General features: G+C 40.4%; 1 protein-coding gene across 1 annotated transcript in view; it reads left to right on the plus strand.

Moving 5' to 3' along the window:
• Positions 1–18834, plus strand: part of macf1b (microtubule actin crosslinking factor 1b) — a 30413-nt gene extending 11579 nt beyond the window's left edge. Inside the window, exons 14-37 of the mRNA XM_060920838.1 lie at positions 967–1068; positions 1577–1678; positions 1796–1960; positions 2092–2247; positions 2664–2861; positions 3119–3247; positions 3428–3598; positions 3759–3914; positions 4092–4298; positions 8655–8774; positions 9013–9182; positions 9300–9459; positions 9595–9789; positions 11965–12090; positions 12182–12325; positions 12825–13013; positions 13102–13216; positions 13301–13467; positions 13750–13912; positions 17782–17936; positions 18093–18167; positions 18252–18369; positions 18460–18628; positions 18777–18834. Of these exons, the coding sequence (XP_060776821.1) occupies positions 967–1068; positions 1577–1678; positions 1796–1960; positions 2092–2247; positions 2664–2861; positions 3119–3247; positions 3428–3598; positions 3759–3914; positions 4092–4298; positions 8655–8774; positions 9013–9182; positions 9300–9459; positions 9595–9789; positions 11965–12090; positions 12182–12325; positions 12825–13013; positions 13102–13216; positions 13301–13467; positions 13750–13912; positions 17782–17936; positions 18093–18167; positions 18252–18369; positions 18460–18628; positions 18777–18834 (3510 nt within the window). The remainder of the gene's footprint in view (positions 1–966; positions 1069–1576; positions 1679–1795; positions 1961–2091; positions 2248–2663; positions 2862–3118; positions 3248–3427; positions 3599–3758; positions 3915–4091; positions 4299–8654; positions 8775–9012; positions 9183–9299; positions 9460–9594; positions 9790–11964; positions 12091–12181; positions 12326–12824; positions 13014–13101; positions 13217–13300; positions 13468–13749; positions 13913–17781; positions 17937–18092; positions 18168–18251; positions 18370–18459; positions 18629–18776) is intronic.
• Positions 18835–19147: the final 313 nt, after the last annotated feature.

Genomic DNA, 19147 nt, shown 5'->3' on the forward strand with positions numbered 1-19147 from the left:
CAACAATGGTGTGCATGGCAGGGTTGCAAGGAGAAAGCCACTGTTCTCCAAAAAGAACATTGCTGTTCGTCTGCAGTTTGCTAAAGAGCATGTGGACAAACCAGAAGGAAAAATGTTTTGTGGATGGATGAGACCAAAATAGAACTTTTTGGTTTAAATAAGAATTGTTATGTTTGTAGAAAAAAAACCACTGCATTCCAGCATAAGAACCTTATCCCATCTGTGAAACATGGTGGTGGTAGTATCATGGTTTGGGCCTGTTTTGCTGCATCTGGGCCAGAATGGCTTGCTATCATTGATGGAACAATGAATTCTGAACTATACCAGCAAATTCTAAAGGAAAATGTCAGGACATCTGTCCATGAACTGAATCTCAAGAGAAGGTGGGTCATGCAGCAAGACAACAACCCTAAGCACACAAGTCGTTCTACCAAAGAATGGTTAAAGAAGAATAAAGTTTATGTTTTGGAATGGCCAAGTCAAAGTCCTGACCTTAATCCAATCCAAATGTTGTGGAAGGACTTGAAACGAGCAGTTCATATGAGTAAACCCACCAACATCCCAGAGCTGAAGCTGTTCTGTACGGAGGAATGGGCTAAAATTCCTCCAAACTGGTGTGCAGGACTGATCAACAGTTACTGGAAATGTTTAGTTGCAGTTATTGCTGCATGAGGGGGTCACACCAGATACTGAAAGCAAAGGTTCACATACTTTTGCCACTCACAGATATGCAATATTGGATCATTTTCCTCAATAAATAAATGACCAAGTATAATATTTTTGTCTCATTTGTTTAACTGGGTTCCCTTTATCTACTTTTAGGACTTGTGTGAAAATCTGATGATGTTTTTGGTCATATTTATGCAGAAATATAGAAAATTCTAAAGGGTTCACAAACTTTCAAGCACTACTGTACTGTATATCTAATGGTAACTCCTGTTTTTTGTGCTCAATCAATTCTTTCAGCTCTACTGCACCTGGAACAATCTAAATAAGATCTGGACTGAGTGCCAGAATAAGTTAGAAGAATCTCTACAGTTGGCACTGAATTATCAGGACACCCTGCAGGTATGTGCTTAATAAAAATACAAAGTCAATATTCTGAACAATTTTGGTGTTAGAATATAACTGTTTGCCATTACGCATTGTTCGGGCTAGTTTGCCTAATTATGTCTATCTCTCATGTATTTTAATGAATACTGGACATTCTGGGGTTTTATATTTGCATTGAAAGGGATCTTGCGTCCCTGTCGCAATCATATCATATGTTTTTCAATATTTCCTCTGTATACTGTCAAGGTTCAACTTAATACATTATAAAAAAAATTTAATGGAAAAACAATTGTGAAAATAATAAATATAGAAAAAATATGTTTTTTACTTTTCGTTTTTTAAACACATTTAATGCCTAATTTATCAAATGTAACTTTTAATCTTCAGTCCTTCCAATAAAAATACACACAAATGGATTTTTTTTTTTTGATGGCATATACAGAGCCCATTTATAAACAGACTGTCGATTATAATAATCTACGGGTGCTGGAGCATATGAACACCTTTTGCATTCTTTTTATAGGGCCTGTTTGAATGGCTAAAGTCAGCAGAGCTGAAATCCACTGAAGAGTTCTTAGTGGGATCTGATCTTGGATCTGTCAAAGAGCAGCTGTGTGATCTGAAGGTGAGATTTATTACCCTGGAAACATTATGCGAGTACTTCTAAAACTTCTGAAAATTCTTGAGTGTTTTTTCTTTTTACCTCTTAGCAAGACCCTGGTTGTTTTATCACTCCCTTCAGGAGTTCAAGCGGGAGTTATACCAGAAAAAGCTTGAGATTGAGAGTTTGAACCATCGTTTTGTGGGTCGTCTCTCTCCGGGCTCTGTGCGGCTTGGGTCTGAATCACCACTGAGCGATTTTCGTCAGCGATGGGACAGCCTGGAGTCAGAGACTGTCAGCCGACAAGTACGATATACACATATTTACCCCTCAGCCTTTTACACTTGCAATAACTTCTAAGCATGTAGAAAAAAAGCAGAATTCTAATAAGTGTTAGTTTATGGTGGGACTCGTATGTTGTTTGCTTGATTGAGCAGCACCAGTTGGAGTGTGCACTGCTGGGATTGGGCCAGTTCCAAAACAATTTTGATGAGCTGCATGCCTGGATCTCTCATACTGCTGACCTGCTTCAGGCATCTCGGCCCATCAGCATTGACCTACAAACCTGTGAAATAGAGCTGGCCAAGCACAAGGTATATGTACGATATACTGTATTGTTTATTGCAGTGGTTCTCAAAGTGGGTCCCCCAGGGCTCTGTGAAGCATAGGAAGTGGGTCTGAAAATTATTTTTAATGTTGTTACAGCAATGGAGGTCACAACCTACATTCAACACAGTTATTTTATTTACTATTAGGTTCTTATAGTTCCTAACCTGTTTGACTGGCCAGGTGAATTGAATGGGTCCAGTGACTCAATGACACAGTTGTCTAGCCATCACGGTTTAGCCCTTGTCAGAGTCGCTCAGATCCTTATGCTTGCTCATTTTTCCTTCTTCCAACACAACTTTGCGAAACGACTGTTTACTTGTCAGTGGTTTTAATGTTATGGCTGGTTAGGGTATATTGTACTAGACAGGAGACTAGGTAAATATATCCTGACTTTTTGCAGGTGCTGCGCAATGATGTGGTGTCACATGTACACACTGTGGAGTCTCTGAACCAGGCAGGCAGGGTCCTGCTGGAGGGCACAGGAGGAGAGAGCCCTCAGGGTCTACAGCATCGCCTGGAGCAACTGAACGAGTGCTGGGAGTTTGTGCGCTCTGAGACGGAGCGCAGGCAACTGGAGCTGGAGAATTACCTCAGTCAAGTGGGTAGAGCACCAAAATAATTGCCACACATAGGCTGGGGTTGATTCAGTTGATTTTTGCACTTCACCAAATTCCAATCTTATTTAGTATTGCAGAAATGTAGAATGTACAGAAAATGAATGTATAAATGTACAAAAAACATCTTTTTTATTTTCTGACCTCAGTGAATTGAAATTAATACGAGAACATATACTGACATTATATTGAACTTATTAAATGAAAGTATATTAAGTGAATTGATGCTTTTCATGCACAGGTTCAAGATGTAACGATGGAAATCCAGGATCTTCTACAGTGGCTGGAGTACACGGACTTGAAGCTGTCCTCTACTAAAACTGTATGGGGAATGCCAGACTCTGCCAGTGAGAGACTCAGTGCTCATCTGGTAATTCTGCAGGCAACAATAGTGGCTCAAATTTGTAGACTGAGCATGCTAGTACATTCGAATCTGTTGACTGTGTATGTTGTGAATGTTAATGCAGATTTATGTTCATGCCACATTTATTATTCTGAATGATTAAAAATGTCCTTGTAAAGTTGCTCTTGTCTGTATCTGTGTCTGCAGGAGCTGTGTAACGAGATGGATTCTAAGCTGCATACCTACACAAACATCTGTAATGCTGTCCACAGGATGCTGGAGGGAAGCAACATGGCCCATGGCTCCAGCACTGAGCACAGCTTAAGCATCCTGGAGCAGAAGTGGAACACTGTTCATACAAAAATGCAAGACCGCAAGGTAATGGAACAAGATCAGTTCAGCATATTATCCATCTGATCACTTGAAAATGTCTGAGACTTGTGCTGTTCTAACTTCCTTTTTCTTTTTTCTGAGATTGTAATTTATTAGTCTTTACTTATTTATTTATTTATTTATTTATTTTGCTCTTTGTCCCCAGGCTAAGTTAACAGAAGGACTTAGTCTAGCAAAGGAGTTTAACAGCAATGTCCAAGATCTGTTAAACAAAATGGTAAAGTGTGAAGAGGTAATTAGTGCCTTGCCTACTCCCAGCTTCATCCTTGACACCATCAGCACTCAGCTTCAGGAACACAAGGTTGTTGTTTTGTTTATTTGTTAGTTAGTTTGTTTTTTTAATATTGTATCCCAATGCAATTGTTACTACAAAATGTGTGCACGTGTTGATTTATTTTGTGCTTGGTAATATACTGTTTTTGATATTTGTAAATGTATTCCTTTTTTTGTTATACCTTATATATTTTTCTCATAATAGATGCTGGTGAATGAGGTCCAGTCATACGGCGAGAAAAAGGCTTGTGTGGAGAAAGCAGCCTCGCAGCTGTTGGAGCTTAGCAGGAAAGAGGACTGTGATGTGGTACAGAATCTATTGATAACGGTGCAAGATCGCTACAGGAAGCTCCACCAGCACACCACAGAGAGGGGGAAGACTCTGGAGGATGTGAAGAAACAAGTTAAACAGGTGAGTTAGCTCCTCACGTGGACTAGAATAAATGAAGCAGACAGTAATACAAAAGGCAAGAAGAATCTCTGATTATGATTTCATTGTGATTATAATTTAACTGGGCAGCACAGTGCTGCAGTGGTTAGCACTGTCGCCTCACAGCAAGAAGGTTCCAGGTTCAAACTTCATGGCCGGCAAGGGGCCTTTCTGTGTGGAGTTTACATGTTCTACCCGTGTCTGCATGGGTTTCCTCCGGGTGCTCCAGTTTCCCCCATAGTCCAAAGATATGCTATACTCTTAAATTGTCCATGACCAAAAGCAGTGCAGCAGAGGAGCTGCAGAGTGGCTAGCCAGCTTACTTAGCCAAGAAACCCTAGAAAAGGGACCCAACCCAGAACATACTGGATGGGTGAAGAAGAAGAATTTAACTAAATGTATACCACAGCACTGTTGAATTCTCATTTCTGATTGGTCAGAAGGTGCTGATTAATATTCTTTAACAGCAGTTAAATATTAACTAAATCTTTATTATTATTATTTTTTAAATACATTAACATCTCTATCATGACAGCTCACAAAGACCTGTATAGTGTATGCTCCACAGAATCTAAGACTAATGATAAACAGATTAATGAAGATTCTGTTATTTAACAAAGAAAAACAATTATTCATTGATATAATGAAGTTTTTTGAGGAGACTTTAACAAGGAAAGAAGTCTTGGGTGTAACAGTCAGTCAGTTTTTTGTCACTGAAAAGTATTTGGGACAGAAAACATTACAAGCTTCAAGTTTGTATCTTATTCAAGAGAGAGAAAAGAGAGGCTGATGAAGGGAGGATTGTTTATAGCTGCTATAACAAGTGAAAACAGGAAGTGAAGTTGTTTCATAGACATCCACAGTATTAAATATAAACCCAGTAATAAGCAGAATAAAAGTATGACATGTTCTTTAATTAATAAAAATAATAATTGTTGGCAAATTGCTGTTGTGTAAGAGGATTAAAACATCATGACAACTAGAAAAGCGCTCGGAGAACGCAGACCTCTGCCAAGAATCCTTTAAAAAAATCCGGGATCCAGGTGGTGATCCGGATCACCGCCAAAATTTAATGGATTGTTACTTGTGCCCAGTCACACCTCTGGAAAAAATTTCAGAGCAATCCATTCATAACTTTTTCCGTAATGTTGCTAACAGACAAACCAACAAACAAACCAATGCTACCGAAAACATAACCTCCTTGGCGGAGGTAACAACCAACTTTGGGATGTGAACAGTAACTTTGCGTTGTGCCAGCCACATCACACCAACCAGTTGTTGATTATTTTCCTATAACAGCACTCCCATCATGTTATATTCCTGAAAATGTATTGACCTTCGATAAATTTTGGAGTATTTTCACTCTGATGCATTAAATCATAAACTCCCCAATTTTTAATAGCCTATTTGGTTGCATACAGCAATGACATTCATTTATTCATTATTTAGCATTTAAAGGATTATCAGGGGCGGCACAGTGGTGCAGTGGTTAGCACTGTAGCCTCAAAGCAAGAAGTTCCTGGGTTCAAGCCCAGCGGCCAACGAGGGCCTTTCTGTGTGGAGTTTGCATGTTCTCCCCATATCTGTGTGGGTTTCCTCTAGGTGCTCCAGTTTCCCCCACAATCCAAAAGCATGCAGGTTAGACTAATTGGTGGCTCTAAATTGACCATAAGTGTGAATGGTTATTTGTCTGTATGTGTCAGCCCTGTGATGACCTGGCGACTTGTCCAGGGTGTACCCCATCTCTCGCCCATAGTCAGCTGGGATAGGCTCCAGCTTGCTTGCAACCCTGTACAGGATAAGTGGCTACAGATAATGGATGGATGGATTATCAGTTAATGTGATTATTGAATGGACTAGTTGGGATAGATTAAATTTAGCTGAGTTAATAGGTATAGATTCAAGGGTAAAAATAGTTTATTATTTGTTTCTAAATTGTCCGATTAATTTTGATAATCAATATCAAGCAAAGGATTTCCATTCCAGCCAATAGAAGAAGCCTTTATTTATCTCATATATATACTAGTGCTTCTCAAAAAATTAGAATACCATGAAAAAGTTCCTTTTTTTCATAATTTAATTCAAAAAGGTAAACTTTCATATATTCTATATTCATTACATGTAAAGTGAAATATTTAAAGCCTTTTTTGTTTTAATTTTGATGATTATGGCTTATAGCTCATGAAAATCAGAAATCCAGTATCTTAAATTATTTGAATATTCCCTAAGATCAATCAAAAAAAGGATTTACAATACAGAAATGTCCAACTTCTGAAAAGTATATTAATTTATACACTCAATACTTGGTTGGGGCTCCTTTACCATGAATTACTGTATCAATGTGGTGTGGCATGGAGGTGATCAGTCTGTGGCACTGCTGAGGTGTTATTGAAGCTCAGGTTGCTTTGATAGTGGCCTTCAGCATATCTGTATTTTTGGGTCGGGTGTTTCTCATCTTCCTCTTGACAATACCCCATAGATTCTCTATGAGGTTCAGGTCAGGCAAGTTGGCTGGCCAATCAAACACAGTAATATCATGGTCAGCAAACCATTTGGTAGTAGTTTTGGCACTGTGGGTAGGTGCTAAGTCCTGCTGGAAAAGGAAATCAGCATCTCCAAAAAGCTCGTCAGCAGATGGAAGCATGAAGTGCTCTAAAATCTCCTGGTAGATGGCTGTGTTGACTTTGGACTCGATAAAATACAGTGGACCAACACCAGCAGATGACATGGCACCCCAAATCATCACAGACTGTGGAAACTTCACACTGGGCTTCACACACCTTGGATTCTGTGCCTCTCCACTCTTCCTCCAGACTCTAGAACCGTGATTTCCAAATTAAATGCCAAATGTACTTTCATCTGAAAAGAGGACTTTGGACCACTGAGCAACAGTCCATTTCTTTCTCTCCTTAGCCCAGACAAGACACTTCTTCTGACATTGTCTCTGGCTCAGGAGTAGCTTGATATTAGGAATGCGAAAGTTGTATCCCCTTTCTTGAAGAAGTCTGTTCGTGATGGGTCTTGATACACTGACACCAGCCTCAGTCCACTCCTTGTGAAGCTCTCCCAAGTTCTTGAATCAACTTTTCTTGACAATCCTCTCAAGACTGCGGCCATCCCTGTTGCTTGTGCACCTTTTCCAGCCACCCTTTTCAGCAATGACCTTTTGTGGCTTACCCTCCTTGTGGAGGGCATCAGTGATCATCTTCTGGACAACAGTCAAGTCAGTAGTCTTCCCCATGATTGTGGCTGTGTGTACTGAACTAGACCGAGAGATACACTGTGTTCATACTGTTTTACTCAAACTCGAAATGAAATATTCTAATATTTTGAGATGGGTTTTTTTATGTTTTTGTACTGCATGCCATACTGATTAAAATTAAAATAGAAAAATGCTTGAAACATTTTAGTTTATGTGTAATGAGTCTATAATATATAACATTTTCACTTTCTTAAATAACTGATGGAAAATATTGAACTTTTTCACAATATTCAAATTTTTTGAGATGCACTAGTGTGTGTGTGTGTGTGTGTGTGTGTATATATATATATCTCATCTCATCTCATTATCTCTAGCCGCTTTATCCTTCTACAGGGTCGCAGGCAAGCTGGAGCCTATCCCAGCTGACTACGGGCGAAAGGCGGGGTACACCCTGGACAAGTCGCCAGGTCATCACAGGGCTGACACATAGACACAGACAACCATTCACACTCACATTCACACCTACGGTCAATTTAGAGTCACCAGTTAACCTAACCTGCATGTCTTTGGACTGTGGGGGAAACCGGAGCACCCGGAGGAAACCCACGCGGACACGGGGAGAACATGCAAACTCCACACAGAAAGGCCCTCGCCGGCCCCGGGGCTCGAACCCAGGACCTTCTTGCTGTGAGGTGACAGCACTAACCACTACACCACCGTGCCGCCCATATATATATATATATATATATATATATATATATATATATATATATATACACACACACACACACAGATTACAACACAGTGAAAGTCTTTCTCTGCATTTAACCCATCTGAAGCATTGAATGTGCACACACAGCCAGAGCTACAGTGCCTGGGGAGCAGTTGGGGGTTAGGTGCCTTGTTCAAGGACACTTCAGCCCTGGATGTAGAGGAAGGGGAAAGCACTGTTCATTGACTTCCCCCTGCTGGTCCAGGGAATCAAACTGTCAACCTTTTGGTCCCAGATGTGCTTCTCTAAGCTTTAGGCCATGGCTGTCACTGCAATATTGTGCAATGCTACCTTTTCTTTCTAACACAGAAGTGATTATGAATTTGTTTTACGCCTTCAGTGTTTTTCTGTTTCCTCGATGCAGTTCAGCGAATCCTGGCAGCTGCTGATGGACTGGATGACTGAAGTGGAACAGACTCTGGACACACATAAGGAGATTGGAGTATCACATGAGGAGATCAAACAGCAGCTCACTGAGCAGAAGGTAACAATATCTGAGAAACAATATTGCACAGATTAAAATATAACACCAATGCTAACAAAACTGTGCTTATGAATTACTGGAATACAGTAGCCTATCAAGGGAAATATGCAAGTGGTGTTGTATTACAACAACACTACTAAGCTTCCATGTGGAAATATATTAAATATTTTATAGATTAAGAGATCAAACCTGCTAGACATGGAAAATATCAGTCAAATAACATGATGTGTGTTCACAGGAATTCCATAAACTCTTTCGCTCGAAGAGGCCGATGTATGAGGCCTGCTTGAAGAGAGGTCGCACCCTATTAGAAAAAACTCAGAGTCCTTTAGACACCCAGCATCTTGAGAACATGGTGTCTGAGCTCAGAGACTCCTGGGATACCATCAGTGGAAAGTCTGTGGAGAGGTAAATCTCATTACCAATCAAAGTAGCGCTATACATGCATAATAAATCCATGTTCCTTCATATAACTGAAGCCATAGTTGTACTATTTTGTTGTAAACAATGTTGTAATTTCTTTAGGCAGCATAAATTGGAGGAGGCACTGCTGTTTTCTGGAAGGTTCAGCGATGCCCTCCAGGCCCTAAATGACTGGCTGTACAGGGCAGAGCCACAGGTTGCTGAAGATGTGCCTGTTGGTGGCGAGAAGGATTTGGTTAATAATTTAATTGACAAGCACAAGGTACTTTCTCAAGACATGCTATTCAATAATAATAAATCCTTTCTTGCACAGAGGAGTCTTGAACACCTTGGTGCAATATCAGATGACTAAGCCTGTTGTACCTTTCCTTAACTTTGGCTTGAATCTGTATCTTAGGTGTTCCAGAAAGAACTGGGGAAGCGTGCTGGCTGTATTCGCACCCTGAAGCGTTCAGTGAGAGATCTGACTCGTGGAAGCACTGCTGATGCCCACTGGCTGCAGGAGCAGATGGAGGAGCTGGAGGTCCGCTGGGAGGCTGTGTGTAAACTCTCAGTGTCCAGACAAACCAGACTGGAGGCAGCACTACGACAGGTACTGCCCCTCGCTTCTCTGACTGGAACTATGATGTGCAGTAGTTAAAGGATTAGTTAAAGGATTATATATTATTAACTACTTATTAACTGAGCGTGAGGTCTTTATGGGAAAACATCAGACCAAAGTGTTGACAGTATGGACTGAGGCTCGGTCTGTACAAAAAAAAACGAGGTCTGATATTTTCCCGTAAAGGCCGAGAAAACGAGGCTAATAAGGAGTTTATTATATAGCTTTTTTATTTCTAAGATTAAACTAGATGGTCATTATAATGAGGTGTGACACTGCTTTTAGTCATGTCATATTTGTCACGTAGTTGAGTCACACATGCAGAATAATCAGCTAGCGGTTTCAAAACTGAATTTCTGTTAGTGGTTAGCAGTTTCTGAATGCTCTTCGTTGCTCATTTCTTGAATAACTCAGTGATTCTTGTTTGTCTTTTGTGTTTTGGATGTTTTTGATTCTATTTTGATTTCCAATGAATCTTTTTTTGTTGTTTTGTTTTTGCATTTTGCAACATTGAAAACTGGCACCTTGGAACGAAAGTCTGTAATCGCCCACAGGCATTACAGGAGACTACTGCCCACCAAAGAACCAATCAGAGCACACGATTTTATCAGAAGTAGCTCATGGCATATAATAAATATATGCTATTTACCAGCTGGGAGGTCCGTATCGTGAAATACCGTGACCGAGGTCTTGAAAGTACTGAGCGAGGCCCTCTGTGCCGAGGTCAGTATTCAAGGCTGAGGTCACGGTATTTCACCATACGGACCGACCTTAAGCTGGTAAATAATATATTTATTTTTTTCTTTACCAAATTCTAACAAAAAACGAGAGCGCCCGAAAGGGAAAACTGAGCCAAGCTGAGGCAAGCCGCCATTTTGAATCCTCATTCACGGCTGTAATGCAAATTGCTTCCTCCTCGGTATACAAGTGCACTTCCATGGCAGGAAAAAAACTACATTTTGCCGCCTATGTAGTTCCCTATTTATACAAATAGGAGTCATTCAGGATTCAGCCATGTTTTTGCTCGGCGTTAGCAAGTTAGAGGTTTTTAGCTTTATCCTGAAATGTTTTCTTTTATTTCTTCTTCCTCAGGGTAGTAAAACTCGCTTTCACTGTGAACACTGTCATTATCGCTATCCATGCTGTAAAATTAATGCTATTCTCCTGAGAAATGCTGGCAAAAATTTATAAGATTTTTGATAATCTTATAAATAAATCTTATAAAAAAAAAAGATAAATGTTGACAAAAAATTCTATGTTTGTTGTTGTTGTGAACGAGCGAGTTGCCAGAGGTCCGTAACTGGGGTCTGTATCGTAGGATACGGACCCGCTCGCCAGCCAATCAGAGCGCAGGATTTGATGGAAACCTCTACATGAAAAAAATAATGTATATTATTGTCAAAAGATCCCTATTTACAACTCATGTATTAAAAATAACTACGCTGGTTATTGTTTACCCTGGTTTGTTTATACAGTTTTTTTAAAGGTGACATGTTATATCCCTTTTCCCTGATGTCTCAATGAATCAATGAAATGTCTGTGACATGCTTTGATCAAAAAAAACATAATGATAAAGCACCACATCACCCTTCTCACCCTGTCCAAACAGCCTTGTTGAAAATAGCGAATTTGAGTGCCTGTTCCTTTAAATGATAATGAGCCACTGCTCACCTCATCCCCTCTTCCAGCAGCTAATCAGGTAGCACTTTTTTTCTCATGAATATTCATTCACAAAGGCAGTTCTCAAGCCATGAGTGGAGATACTCGGATGAGGGGGTGTAGAAGTTCTAATGAGCTCCACTTGTGACACAGAAAGGGGAGTCAAATCTGAATGGCTTGTTGAAGCACATGTTTTCTGAGATAGTCAGCCCAAACATAACTGACTGGATGTCTTATTTCAGAGTTTGTGGGTTTGTAGGCATTCCAGATCTGTGATTTGAATTCCAGCTGTCATTATTATTAGAGCCGTGCAATCATAGAAAATTAACCAACCCCTTGTGACCCATATTATTTTAATACCACAGCAGCACTGTGGTATTAAAATAATAACAATATCGTCGATTATGAAGCGTTTTATTTGGAATTTAAATAATATTTATCACTTAGTCTCTTAAAAACATCCCCAATAACATGTAATAACTTACTGTTCATATGACTCACTCGCAGGCAGAGGAGTTTGACAGAATGGTTCACTCATTCCTTGATCAACTTGCTGAAATTGAGAGGGTTTTGAAATATGGAGTATTACCTGAAGAAGAAGAGGCTCTCCTAACATTTCTCACACAGCACAAGGTATGAGGGTCCTGAGATAGAGTAGTTTTGTAGTAAAAGGCAACGCATGTCATGACAGCTAAAACATTAATTTCCTACTTTGTTTGGACAGGAGTCAATGAGTTCTTTAAGTAGTCATCAGGTAACACTGGAATGCATACAAACCTTAGGTGAGGAGATTCTGTCCTCCTGCCATCCTGACTCTGTTATTACTATCAAATCTTGGATCAGTGTCACCAAAACCCGCTTTGAGGAGGTGAGTGACTACAGTAATATCCACACATTACATGGCATTACATGGCATTTAGCAGATGCTCTTATCCAGAGCGACGTAAAACAAGTGTAAGAGTCAGGTACACGAAGTACTGAACTTCTAGACAAGAAAGTTCTAGTGCCAGCTGAACAAGTGACAACAATACCGAGTGTAATATTCTGTTGAAGTATCAATACTCAAACAGCCAAGGAAACAAACCAATCATATAAAGTACAGCTAAATAGAGAACTCAAACGGCTAACCCCAGACTAGACAGTACACAGCCTGGGTTGGTCTAGACTGAAACACAGTGGGCAGGAGAGAGGTGCAGCCTGAAGAGGTGGGTCTTCAGTCTGTGCTTGAAGGTGGTCAGGGAGTTGGCAGTTCTGACCTCAATGGGAAGGTCAGGACTTCCACACAAACAGATTGCTAGTAGACTTTTTAAAATTATATTTATCATCTCTTTTGGCTATTTATTTGTGAATATACATGTCTGTCTCAGGTCCAGACATGGGCACAGCAGCAAGCTGAGCGAATCCAGGCCATGCTTTCCACTCTGGAGGCTGAGAGAAAGGAGGTGCAATGCATCCTGGATTGGATCTCCTCTGCTGAAGAAACACTGAACCTCAGAGACCAGGAACCCTTGCCTGATGACATGGAGCAGACAGCAGAGCTCATCACCCAGCACACAGTACAAATGCTTACTTACTCACCATCAACACAAACAGAGGTTCTTCTAACAAAAGCTGGTGAATGTAATTCATTGTATCTCTTCATAGGTTTTTATGGACGAGTTAAAGAGTAAAGTAATAGTAGTAGAAAACGCCACAAAATCCTGTAAACAGAAGCTGACTCCTAAGCAGCAGGTGTCTCCGAGCCACAAGACACCAACCAGTAAGTGTTAACCAGAAAACGTACTGTATTCCCATTGAAAAAAGTGAATGTGCTTTACTTTGGTTTTGCATGCTGTGTGTGCAGAAAGGAGAGGCCCAACAAAGTCCCACACCTCAGTTTCATTGCCCCTGGAGAGGCTGGAACCTCACACACCCGAGCTGTGTCAACTGGTCAGTCAATGGCAGAAACTGTGGGTCCAGGCCCACAGCAGACAGACCAAACTTGAAGAGCACCAGCAGAGACTCAGAGAGGTCATTACTGTCAGTGTGTTACAGCATAGTTGCATCAAGTACTATCCAAACTGGCTGTATAAACTATTCATTTATTTGTCTCACTGGGTCCACACTTGCATTCTTTACTCTCATAACTATATACTTTTTTTTAGCTTTCTTGTAGTTATTCAATATTTCATAGCAATTGCTGAGTATTCTTTAAGATGAATGATGAAATAGCAAGCTGGAGGTTTAAGGGTTTATGGTGTGAATCAGTTGTGTGATGCTGGTTCTTGAATTTTTTTGTTTGTTTGTTTACAGTTGGAAGAGTTTGCTAACTTTGACTTCAACATCTGGCGCAAGAGGTACATGCAGTGGATAAGTCACCTCAAGTCTCGGATTTTGGATGTTTTCCGCAGTATCGATCGAGATCAAGATGGTCGAATCACACAAAAGGAGTTCATCGATAATGTTCTGGCCTCTAGTAAGCAGTACAATACCTTCCTTAACTCCTTAAACACCCAGCACCCGTCAGCTGATGCATACTTATTCTGCATTATATATACACCATTCAGTCTTAACATTATGACCACTTACAGGTGAAGTGAATAACATCGATTATCTCATTATAATGGCACCTGTCAAGGGGTGGGATATATTAGGCAGCAAGAGAACAGTCAATTCTCAAAGTTGATGTGTTGGAAGCAAGAAAACGGGACAAGCATAAGGATCTGAGCGACTTTTACAAGGGCCAAATTGTGATAGCTAGATGACTAGGTCTGAGCATCTCCAAAATGGCACATCTTGTGGGGCGTTCCTGGGATCTCTTTTGGTAGGTACTAATCACTGCATACCAGGAACACCCCACAAGATGACAGTGGTCATAATATTATGGCTGATCAGTGTTTTAGTCGAATCACTAAACCTCAAGTCTGAGTCCAGTCTCGAGTCCCCAGTGTTCAAGTCCAAGTCAAGTCCAAGTCATTAAAAAAAAATTAGAGTCGAGTCTGAAGCGAGTCCACTATTGAGTTGAGTCCGAGTCAAGTCCAACACTCCAACTGCACCATTTGACGGTGGCTGTTTTAGCCCCATTAACATTAGTTTGTTCTTGAACATGACATATGACCACTAGGGGTGGCACGGTTCACAAAAGTCGCGGTTCGGTACGTATTGCGGTTTGAGGTCTGCGGTTCGGTACGTATTGCGGTTTGTTTGTTTGTTTTAAATCTTAAGTACTCTGTATTTGGGCATATAGCCTACTATTTACCTTAAGTAAACATAGTTTAGGATACAGCATTTAAGAGAGGTTAAAATTATAGTTACAATGAAATAATCATGCACAAACTGAGTTTGAGTTGACATAAGCACATTTTATGAACAATCTCTGATGAAAAGCCAGGTAGTATTTTGAAACAGCAAGAGGGAAGACATGGATGATTTCAACAGCTTTTTTATTTACTACAGTATTTATACAAAGTGTCAGGAGTGTTTGCTGCCATGTTGTGGCATCTAGAGGAACCAGGTGTCTTTTGTCACATACAGAGTTTTCATAATTGGAAGAAATAAAAATGAGTTCTTAAAGCTTACTTTTGAACAGATGTGTGTGTTAAAACTTAAACTTTTATGTGGCGACCAACCAACCACCTATATACAAAAACCGAATCAAAAACTCTTCTAATCCCTGAGAGTGAGGATGTATTTTTTCATTTGAAATTAAAGTGCAGTGTTTTGAAACGTATGGCTGGATTTCTTATCTAATCTTAAAGTGCCACTGTATTCTTAGAACGATTTATAACAAAATACACACACAGCCAATATAAAATATTGCAATAAAACCAATCACTGCACTGTTTAAAACAAACCTCCCCTCCCCTCGCCGGAAAAAAAAAAAATCTAGTTCGCCCATTATCCTGTGTCATTCTGAGATGCGCAGATAGACAGTAAAGGGAATTCCGAATTCCCTTTACTGTCTATCTGCGCATCTCAGAATGACACAGAATAATGGGCGAACTAGATTTTTTTTTTTCCGGGCGCCGCGGTACGCCGGAAATCCGACGCGGCGCCAGAACGCTATCACCCCTGTTCGCGCGAAAGAGAACCACGTGGTTTCATACGGGCATTCGGCTTTTTTTTTTGGCGAACGTCTTAAATAGGGGTACCGCGGTTTATACGCGTATTGCACCGCAACAGGCGTATCGTACGGTTCGGTTTTTTTCCCATAACCGTGCCAAGCCTAATGACCACGTGACTGCATTCTCTTTATCAGGGAGTGTGAAGTATTCTGTCAGAGATGGTTGGGAGACGGATGTGAGTGCAGAAGGTGTGTTTATTAATACAAGTGAAGACAGGTAAACAATCCAGAATGGCAGGCAAAATCGTAAAACAGTGAAACAGGCAATAGGTCGAGCAAGGCACAAACAGGCTATCGTAGACTCGGCAGAATCAAAGACGAGAAACAGGAAATCAGGGATCAGGAAACCAAACAAGGAAATAAGGCTCAGTAATGTGTTAGCAACGCAACTCAATACTTCGCAAAGCAAGTGTGTTTTTACAGTTTTTATATAGGCATGCTATTTGTGCCTTAATCCTATGCAGGTGCGAGTCATTTACGGCACGTGCGAGAGTCCGCTTGGCGCGCACGCTGTCCGGAGTGCGCCCAAGAGTCTATCTGATGCGCAAGTGTGACACTCTGACATGAAATTAATACAAAAATGAATGTAGATATAAATATCTTATAACAAATTATTATGGCATATTACCAAAAAAATAAAGAAAAAGTCCAAGTCCTTGTCTCCATTTTCCGAGTCCTAATGCAGTTAATGCACGAGTCCAAGTCATCAGTGCTCAAGTCCGAGTCGAGTCACAAGTCCTTAAAATTAGGGCACAAGTCGGATTCGAGTCCGAGTCCTGGACTCGAGTACTACAAGCCTGGTGTACATATACTTATTCTGATGCATACTAGTTTCTCACTTTTTTCCTATTGCAATAGTATTTGTCATACACACATAGACATACAGAGCCATGAATTTAATCACAGAGAGCTTTATTAACAAGAAAATCAAGGTGAAAACCAAGCAAAATGTCAAATCAGAACAAACAGATTACTGATAGCTAAGCAAAAAGGAAATATATGCAGTAGGAGTTGGTCAGAGCCAAGTGGTATGTCACCTGATTGATCATCTGGAGAACATTAAACTGACCCATAATCTGGGGACTGAGCTTCTGGCATGACAAGTAGGGTTTGAGATCAAACCAAGCTAGTCTGAGGCCTAACTGTGATTATTTATCTGCTTGGATTTTTCTCAGATTACAGAAAAGAGAAAAAAAAAAACCCTCACCCTGGATATAGAAGCTGGAATTTCCCAGGGTGATGTATGGCATGTCTTGGGGCACATTTTTAGTTGATGTCCTGAGTGATCCCAACAGAACTGGAAGAGACCAAGCTCACTATGTCTGCTCTGTTCAGAGCTGGGAGTAGTTAGTTCCCAAATGCATGCGCTCAGGTTCTGACTATTGTGTGGGTGGGACAGCATAGAACAAACATCCTGGTTCTTTCACAAGATTGTCCAGGTGAATGGTCATGCTGAGTAGACTGTCTAGGATGAAGCTTTCACCTCTGTATGCAAGCTTATTCTGAACTAGTATTGTAGTCAAGACGACCTAAACCAAGACCAAAGTGTATCGAGACCAAGACTTTGAGGGGTTGAGATCAAGTCAAGACCAAGGCAGGGCGAGACTGAGTCAAGACCAGGACCAGACCAATGTGTGTGAAGGGGGGTGGGGTGACAGCCGTTAACAGGAAGAAAAATTTCATATTAGCAAAGAGTCATGTTATTTGTCATGTTTGAAGCAAGAAATTTCACATCCAATCACAGTAATAGTGTTAACAAATAAATCAGACAATGCACAGGCAATTTAGCGAAATCCCCGCAATTATGGTCTTGACTGGTCTTGAAATAAAATCCAAAGTTTTCTATGTCTGAGACCAATACAAGACTGAGTAAAAATGCAGTCAATTCCGAGGTGAGACAGAGATCTTCAAAAAGTGGTCTTGAGACCCGTCTTAAGTACTACAACACTAGTCTGAGCATCATTTCTCAAACCCTTACTGAAGGGTCCATTACATTGGTCCATTCAGCTCCTTGAAGCAGTGTGTGAGAAGACTTACCTGTAACAGTATCAGTGTAGTTACTGAGTTATTCATGGTATTTATTGAATAATAGTTTATCAGATGAATAGCTGAATAGTAAGTTGGGACTTGGAGAAAGTAGTCTTTCATATAATTGAATAGTATCTGGATAAAGTTTTTTGTTTGATACATTATGTTTAACATTTACCTTTGCTTATGGATAGAATTCCCAACCAATTCCTTGGAAATGACTGCTGTTGCAAACATCTTTGATGTGAATGGTGATGGATTCATTGACTACTATGAGTTTGTGAGTGCACTCCACCCAAGCCGAGATCCCTACAGAAGAACAATAGATGTAGACCAAATCAATGAGGAGGTACTTGTTCGAAAGCTATGTTAATTTCAGATCCATATATATTATTCCATCAATGAAAATCATGCATCCTGAAGAGTTTGATGGCATCTGAAAATTATGTACATTTCTTGAAATGCCTTTCATAGGCATTTTAACAAAACGTCCATAATTTCTTAGGTGAGCAGACAGGTGTCCCAGTGCAGCTGCCCAAAGAGGTTTCAGGTGGAGCAGGTTAGCGCTAACCGCTACAGGGTAAGAGTAAAATCATATTCCTCTAATCACAATTTATGCCATATCTTGAAATGTTCTGAAGTGACATGATGATATCATCCACAGTTTGGAGACTCTCAGCAGTTAAGAATGGTGCGTATTTTACGAAGCACACTCATGGTACGTGTTGGTGGTGGATGGACAGCCTTGGATGAATTTCTTGTTAAGAATGACCCTTGTAGAGGTGAATAAATATCTATGTTCTTCTAAAAATGGTGAATCTTGTACATTTCCAGAAGCAATTACTGAGCAATCACTGTTGTTTCTTGAACAGTAAAAGGTCGTACCAACCTGAAGATAAAGGAGAAGTACCTGTCACCTCATTCTTTTGAAGCATCCGGTTGCAGAGGAAGCAAGAGGTTGACAGTGAGCAGGTCAAACTCCAGCCTGAGTTTATACAGCAGTGCATCAGCTCCTACTAGTCCTTTATCACGAAAGGTCAGGTTCATTCTCATTTTATTGAAAATATTCTATTTAATGGTGTGAATCTTTGTGGAAGTCATAAAAATAAAACTCTTCTATTCCACCAACTATGGCTATTAGCCTGTGTTAACTTCAGACGGTAATAATTTCATGCTTTGTCTGATGTAGGCACGGTTACGCAGAAGTTTCTCTGGGGAGCGATGCATTCGGCCAAGGAGCTCTATAGCTGCATTAGGAACAGACCAGTTCTCTCCAGCAGGAGATGATGATTCTCCCTCACCCTCAGGTTTGTCAGCTTAGATACTATGCAAAATGTCGCCAGACAGAATTCATAGTGCATCTAGAATCAGGGATGTATTGTTATAATAAAGGCCATCAGTATCAGTGACAAAACTGGGCTGAAATGCTGGATCCATATCTAATCAGATTTAACACATTTTCTGGGCAGAGAACTTAGCATGTGCCCCAACAAACCTGTGACATTTTGCATAATATTTAGCAACAGAGGCTTACAGAACATCTAGTGATTCACAGTGAGG

Source organism: Neoarius graeffei, chromosome 5 (assembly GCF_027579695.1).
Source record: "Neoarius graeffei isolate fNeoGra1 chromosome 5, fNeoGra1.pri, whole genome shotgun sequence".
Taxonomy (NCBI): domain Eukaryota; kingdom Metazoa; phylum Chordata; class Actinopteri; order Siluriformes; family Ariidae; genus Neoarius; species Neoarius graeffei.